This window comes from Thamnophis elegans, chromosome 8 (assembly GCF_009769535.1).
Source record: "Thamnophis elegans isolate rThaEle1 chromosome 8, rThaEle1.pri, whole genome shotgun sequence".
Classification (NCBI taxonomy): domain Eukaryota; kingdom Metazoa; phylum Chordata; class Lepidosauria; order Squamata; family Colubridae; genus Thamnophis; species Thamnophis elegans.
Genome location: NC_045548.1, coordinates 66675222 through 66683417, shown reverse-complemented (window position 1 = coordinate 66683417; position 8196 = coordinate 66675222). Strand labels below are relative to the sequence as shown.

General features: G+C 37.2%; 1 protein-coding gene across 1 annotated transcript in view; it reads left to right on the top strand.

Moving 5' to 3' along the window:
* Positions 1-2129: 2129 nt before the first annotated feature.
* Positions 2130-8196, top strand: part of ATAD2 (ATPase family AAA domain containing 2) — a 37470-nt gene continuing 31403 nt past the window's right edge. The window contains exons 1-2 of the mRNA XM_032222793.1: positions 2130-2581; positions 7694-7845. Of these exons, the coding sequence (XP_032078684.1) occupies positions 2363-2581; positions 7694-7845 (371 nt within the window). The 5' untranslated portion in view covers positions 2130-2362. The remainder of the gene's footprint in view (positions 2582-7693; positions 7846-8196) is intronic.

Genomic DNA, 8196 nt, shown 5'->3' with positions numbered 1-8196 from the left:
TGTTGCTGAAGTCATATTTTCTGCAATCGAGTTTGGAGCGGTTTACCTTGAGTTTGTATCTATTATATGCTCGTGTGTTATTATGATTGAAGCTGAAGTAATCATTGACAGGTAAGACACTTGCCTAGGAGTAAAACCTCAGAAATACTTCTGAATAGTATTCTGTGGATAACCAAGAAAACAAACCAGTGGATTGTTGAACAGTTCAACCAGAGTTCTCATTGAAGGCACAAATGACCAGGCTCCAATTATCTTTCTTGGGATACATTATGCCAAGATCCAGTTCTCTGGAAACGGATCTAACGCTGGGAAAGGTAAAAAAAGAGTGAGATCCCTTGCTTTTTCATGCTTGCCAGCTTTTACCTCTATGTTCTATAGGTTTTATAATAATTTGATTGTTAGCCACCCACAGTTGTTGAAAGTTGTAGGATACACCGGTAGTTTAATTCATCCTCACCTTGGAAAACCCAATGGAAAAGGGCTTTTAATTTTCAGGAGAATCTAAAAATGTGTAAAATACAACCCCAAATAAATATTTGCTGCTGTTACTATTAGTACATCATGTAAATAAGCCATGTAATTCCACCTTTTAAGTATTATGTGGGGGTGTTGCTTCTGTGTTTTTAACAATAGCTGGCTATATAGAAATCAAACAGGTGAAGCCTTTCCTGGCAAGCAGGTAAAGTGATTAGCCAAGTCCCACCTGTTGCCTGAAAGAGAATATAAAGCTCTTGGGGTTGTAGAGAAGAGTCAGCTTTCTGATCAGCTTAAGAAAAATCATTCATTTGGGAATCAATGTTCCTGACTCCATCAACGTCTCTTCAGTAAGAAAACATTTTAGATTATTTTTAACTGCTGTGGGAGGACTGGTTAGGAAATAAAATTAAGGGGATACCCCTTTGCTAAAGGGACATATGTCAGGACCTACTCAGCATTAGTGCCCTGATTCTATACGTTGTGCGAGTCCCTTGGATGCAAGCTATACTTGGCTCCATAGGAGCAGTAAGGAGTTTTAGTAATCCCAGCGACCAAGGGATCTCATGGTGGCACTGTATATTTGGAGAGGAGTTGGCTTCTTTTTTTTTAAGCAGAAACCTAACTTTGATGGGCCACCTTAGTCCAATTCAGCGCTGTGTGCCATTCCACTGTACTGCCACAATTATTTTGACTTTTCACAAGCCAATAGGGAAGTAGGTCCTCCTTATACAAAAGAGTTGATTCTCCAGCTGATTACAATCCCGGTGCAATTGTTAAAAAGAATAGATAAAATGTTGAAGACAAAAGGAGGAATAAGTGTTTATTTTTGCAGCAGGATTTTTTTTAAATATCCGGAGCCTGTTTTTTTTCTAGATGTAAACTGTTTTGGCACCTTTCCTTTGCGGTTAAGGATTTCATTCTCTCCCTTCTGCTCCTCCAACAGATGCAAAATTATATGGGAAATGCAATTTTTCCTTCCATTTTGGTGATGTCGAGGAAAACAGCTTAAAGCATGTACGCGTTTAGCACTTAAAAAGGCATCGTTACTTATTTCCCTTTCCGTGGGATCGCCTTTTCTATGGCCAAAAGAGCGCAAATAGGCTTCCTCTGGTAATGGATATATTTCGATTAGCTCAGCGGGCAGGAGATTGCAGCGCGTAGGGCTTTGAAACCCAGGTTGGAGAGAGGTTTGCTACAAACTTTAATCCGGTTTGCATAATAATAATTCTTTATTGTCCGTGCACAACATATGTACGAGACTAGTTGATTGTTCCATAAAATTGTTCCACCAGAATAGTGGCGTTGTTTTGTCTTGCCCATTGGGAGTGCATCACATACAAGTGCAACTTTATATGTATTCTTAAGAAGATTTATACGTGTGAATTTCAAGGCGTTTCCAAACATAAGAGTGAGCTGGTTGCGTTGATACAGAAAACGCGCCTTTCTCAAAGAGTCGTGCAAAGTTTTAAACATTCTCTATTTGAGAGCTTCGCGGGCAGTAGCAGCAAAACACCGCGCGCCAGAGCGCGGACCAATCAGAGCGAAGGAAAACAAGCCGCACTCCAACTTGCCCACGCGCCAAAAACTTTTAGGGCGCAGGACGCGAGTCGTGTCCTTCCGCGGCGGTGGATCTATTTAACGGGAGGGAGAAAACTAGCGCCGAGACAGAAGTGCTCCCGCCGAGCGTAACCTAGTCAACGGGGGCAGTCCCAGCAAGCCTCTTGAATCGGGACGGATCGCTGAGGCGGCGGCTTGGATGAAAATTAAATCCCGCAGGAAAGAAGGACGGCACGGCGGAGGGATCCGAGGAACGGTTGGTGACGAGATGGCGCTCCGGCTTGTGGCGCCAGAATTCAGAGGCAGTTGAGGAGAGGCGGACATCGCCATGGTGGTGCTCCGTAGCGGTTCGGGTGGCTCTGGCCGCCCCGAGCCTCAAGGCGGGGCCTCTTCCAGATCCCCGCAGTCTCTCTACGAAGCGATGGAATCGAGTTCGGAGTTTCTCACTTTGAGGACCGCGGCTTCGTCTCGGAGGAAACGCTCGGTGGAAAGTCGATCCCTCGGACCGGCCAGCGGGGATCCACCCGCCGATCGGAAAGCCCGGACGGTGAGTTTAGAGAAGGGGTAGAACATAACAGGAACGAGCGCGGGGTTCAAAATACAGGCCGGGGGACGATGACAATCCTCCGGTTGAGTTATTGGATACAAAAATGGGTAATATAAACAAAAAGAATATAGTTTAGTCTCACTCTTAGCCAATCTGGTGCCAGTCGGTTTGTCCATCTCCTGTAGATGGGTTCCCATGAGGATAATTGGAATGAATTTCCATTTTCCTGAGCACTTTCTATAGTTTAACGCAGAGGACTTCAAACTTGTGGACATGTGGACTTCAACTCCCAGAATTCTCCAGCCAGTGACTTAATTTGGGTATTTTGGGGCTTCATTGCCACAAAGCCTTTTCTAACATCTGGTTGAACATCTGGCATCTTCCTTTTCCAGTTTCATCTCATCAGCCGTTGGGTGGCCCTGAGCATTTTTCTGCTAACTTGTGGAATTAAGGATATTGTATTTGTAACCTGCATTTATGGCTTTGGGGAGGTGGGGATGGATATTGATAGGTGTAGTGATGTCAGCCTCTTCCCAGGTAGACCAGTTCTGGAAATTGTCCATAGGAAGACTAGAACTATATTTTATTGACAGACTGTAATAGCCCCCCACCCCCAACACAATTACTGGATTACTGCTAAACAAGTAATTACTATTAGTTCCTATTACCTATTTTCTCCCACTTATGACTGCAGGATTGTAACTTTGTTGCTTGTATCCTTACTATTGATATTGTTTCCTGATTGCTTATTTGTACCCTATGACTATCATTAAGTATTATATCTTATGATTCTTGAGGAATGTATCTCGTCTTTTTATGTACACTGAGACATATAAAGACAAATTACTTGTGTTTCCAATCACACTTGGCTAATAAAGAATTGAATTCTATTCTATTCTAACAGAATTCTGCAGGTCTAATTGTGATATCCAACTTCTTATATTAGGTTGAATAAGGTTGGCATCTGCTTGAATTGCTTCTGAATATTATGTCCTTTCTCTGCACTTAAAAAAGTGGTTCAGCCCCCTTTGCATAGATAATGTTTAATATTTCCATCAAGGTCTTTTTTCTTACTCTTTATAGCTGACCTTACAAATTGTTAACCATTGTGGTGTTCTCCAGATTTGCTGGCATTGTTTGGTTAGAACTTTTACTAACTTTTCTGTTGCTGGCATTATTTTTGTAACTATTCATCCGCTCCTATACTCCTCCAACTTGGGTAATAGCTGGAGTTGTGATTCAGTCTATAAACTTTTTTTTATTTGGTTTGATTTTAAATGAAACACTACTGCTGGATGTAAAAAAGAAAGAGAAGGGATCCAATATTTGTTAGGCTACAGAAGTACTGGATTGTAACTTCCTTATTTGAAGAATTTTTCATTAAGAATATAGGTTTGAAAAGGGGTTGGGGGTAATGTGCCTCCAAGCTGCAATTGAGCTGCAGTTGTTTCAATTTACGTGGTTGTGTGAATCACTAAAGAGCTTTAGCCATGCAAATTTGGGTTTTATTGGGTACACACATCTTAACTTGTTTACCTAACAAAGAGATATAGCCTTAGTCTATGGACTGAATTGGTATGTTTAGAACTTTATTGTTCCATCAGGGAACTTGTGATAATCATTAAAACAAGAATGTTTTTATCAGGAAGTACTAAACAGCAGCCAACATAATTTGGTTAGCCAAAAATTACAGCCACCAATTATTCCAACTAATTTTATTATGATGGGTAATTGCATATAATAGAGTTTGATACATTGGCTTATAAAACATCCCACAGGAATAACACCCTTAACATTTAACTTTATTTTACAGCTTTTAAGAATTGTCACCCATCCACTATTCCTCATGCATAAAGGTACACATCAATTCATGGAAGTAGTAAAATAGACACATATTTTTAATCTGTGAAGAAAAGAGATTAATTTCTGATCTCTACAATTTTATAATAAACTTTTTAGGTTGCAATTTTGTACACACTATACTGAAAGTTAAACTTCCTAGCACCACAAGGTTACATGGTTTTTAGAGTGCCAAAATATATTTCTATATTTTCTATATTTACTCCATAGTATCTGCTATGGAGTTTGATGTTAAAATATTAAATACTAACAAGTAATAAATGATATGACAGAAAATCAAATTTATATATCTAGGAAAAATGAATTCATCTTAAAGCACTGTGATTAAAAGTTTTTATTTTCAGCAACTTATAGTATGACGGTGTTAAAGTTAATTAGAAATTTGCAATGTCTTGCATGTATGAAATTTTGAAAAAGCTCATGAACAGATTTAAACAGTAATGCATATGCAATGGTACCTTTAAAATTAAGCACAGAACATAATTGGGAAGCTAATTATAAAAAAATACTGCTCATACAATTAACAAATGTTACTTTCTGGAATTTTTAATATACATTTCTATTTTAGAGAATATTCCAACATATTTTATTTCTAAAGTTATTAAAATATAATGTCCCAGTCTGCTATCTGCCTCTAGGAAGAGATTATTTCAGAAACTGAGTAATCTACAAATTCTTGTTGAGTAGGAGGACTGAAGAGTCATTGTGTAGTACTATATCATACTCTAAAAAAGGTTGTAGTCAGAAATATATTTTATAAAACATGCTCTACTTAAGGACTACTTTGACTGAAAAATAATTTGTAATTATGAAAAAGTATAATTGTTAAATACAACAGAAACTAAACATGTCATTTGTGATGGGAAATTTTATCAATCAAATTTTAATCCAAATTTTAATTCTTCAGTTGATAATATTCTAGAAATACATATTCATGCAGATGCTTCTAGTTCTTTAAAAAAGTAATTTAAGCACTTTCTGTAATTCATAAAAGGTAAAAGTGGTCAAGCATATTTGAATACAATGTATCAGAGAAGCTACAATAAATTATACTCATAAATGTTGCTGAAAATATAAGTACATAAAGATAGTCTACAGAGATACTATTTAAATAAATCTTTTGAGCTCATTCAATTTTAATAGATATATTTTCTGGGTAATTTAGTTTGCTGATATATCTAAATAATGTATATTGAATCTGAATAAAGCAGTTTTTCATCAAAATGTACCATATTTTTCTGAGTATAAGAAGCACCTTTTTCCCTCAAAAAAGAGGCTAGAAATTTGGGTGCATCTTATACACTGAATACAGCATTTTTTGCCTCCCGAAACTGTGCCTCCTTCACCAAAATGGCCATGCATAGCTTTTAGAAGGCTTTCAGAGAGCTGGGGAGGGCAGAAATGAGGGGAAAGGGCCATTTTTTGCCCAGCCCCCAGCAGCACTCTATAAGCTTTCTAAGGGCTATACATTCCCTTTTTTTGATGAAAAACGGCGGATTTTTGCTTATTTTTGCCCCCACCCCCACCCTGCAGCAGCACTCTACAAGCCTCCTAAGGGCTATTCATGCCCTTTTTAAAAAAGGGGGGGGGAGCCTGTTTTCATGAAAAATGGGCCATTTTGGGAGGTTTGCAGAGTGAAAAAACTTTTTTTTAAAGTTTTCCTTTTCAAAGCCTTGCTGCGTCTTATACTCTGAAAAATACAATTGAAATAGAGTTGAAGTATCTTTTCTGCTGTTTTGCATTTTTTCTTTTAAGTAAGGGCATTTCTCACAATTTTAAATACTGCTGACTAGTTTTCCAGTGTATTGTTACAGTTAATCTGGCAGCTGACAACACACTGAATTATTTATTGCATTGCACCATATTTACGTGAATTGGGGAAAAGGATGTTTTCCCCCATTTTACAACTTTTCTTGCCACATTTGTTAAGTGAATCACTGCAGATGTTAAATTAGTATAACAGTGGTTTAAATGAATCTGTTTTGGCATTCTGAATGTAAATCACGTGACCATGGGGATGCTGCAAGGACCATAAGTGTGAAAAATGGTCATAAGTCACTTTTTTCAGTGCCATTGTATGGTCACTAAAGGAACTACATTAGTGGACTACTTGTATTGTAAACTGAATCATACTGGTCACTAGCCAAGGGCTCAAACTGATCCAAACTATTCCCAGCTTGGTCTTTCCCATCTCTGAGTCTTGGTAAAGTAAGGGATTGTCTATTCTTTAACTCCCCCACCTGCCTCTCTTCCCCCACCCCCTAATCTAACCCTTTTGGCCTCCTTCCACTCTGCTGCCCTTGCTGCCCTGTGCTTATTGGCCCTGGTAGAGCTGCAGCCCAAACTGATCCTAGCTGCCTTACTGCTTCTGTTGACAATGCATACCCTGCCCAGCTGTTCAGGAGGCAGCTGCTGGCTATCCTGGTCATTTTTCCAGAGGCTGTTCAGCCAAATTGTGTGAGGGCTTGTTCAAATGACATTCAACCTTTTCATGAGCCTTTTGAAATTATGGCTCTATAACTTGAATGGTCCCTGAATGATCATAATTTTAGAACTATGTGTATGTGTATGAAATGAGGTAGTGTCAGAATGATATATATATACATACATACATACATTTTGTATTCAAATACAGAAGTGAATTACAAATATAAAATAAGTTGTCATATTCTCAGATAATGTGTTACGTTCATGTGATGTTAGGCTAACAAATGTTTTACAAGAATATGGAATTGAAGGTTCTACATTGATTACCAAACTTGCTTTTAATGAATCATTTTTATCTGTTCTGAGCCATCCATTGTCACTTAGATGAGATGCAAGTTGCATAAATAAATGCATAAATAAAAGGTTGGTTGTCATATGCAATAAGAAGTATATAATGGTGATAAACTATGCATAAATGGAATTCTTGGTGAGTGGTTCCATATTTCACAGGACATAAATTGTCTCCTTGTTTAATGAATTTTTGGATAATCTTATAAGAATACTTATGGAAATACCAGAGATATATTAGTTGGAGTTGTGAATGTATATATACAACCTAATTTTGTTTTTGTCTTTTAAAACTTAAGCAGCTTAGGACATCATTTGATGGATCACTTTTGCTATCTACTTTGTTTTAATAACTTACAGAAGTATTAAATCAGAATTAAGGTGCATAAATATTTCAAATTAAAAGAAAGTTGTTAACATCAGAGTTAGAACATAATTAACTATGCAATCTTAATTATCCTTCTTGTACTGCTTCAGGAGTTCTCTTCAGACAAAGAATGTGGGCATTTTACAAGGCAGCACACCTTAAGATCTATGAGGAAAAATAATCCGCATTATTCAAGCCCTAGCTTTGACAAAACGATGTCAACACTGAGTGAAAATGAGATTAACAGGAAACATTTTACAAGGTATTTTTTTTCTTTTACAGATCACTTGATAAAATTATGTTATACTTGGATCCTTTAGAGCACAGCAGTGTTATAGGACTAGAAAATGATTTTCTGATTAAAACCTTATTTTCTAAGAAAAGCTTACAGAAATAAAAAAAAATAAAAATGTTTATACCAACAGAACTTATTAGAACTAAGAAAAGCACAAATGTTTTTAAAGGGTGTTTGGAAGACTAGCAAATTAAAAAGATAATTCATATTTTATCTTCTACAATACTGTTAGAACATTTTAATTTTATTGTATCCTTTGAAAAACCAGCCAGGAGCTGCATTTCTTTCTTTTTTTCTTTTTTCAAATTGGAAGTCAAT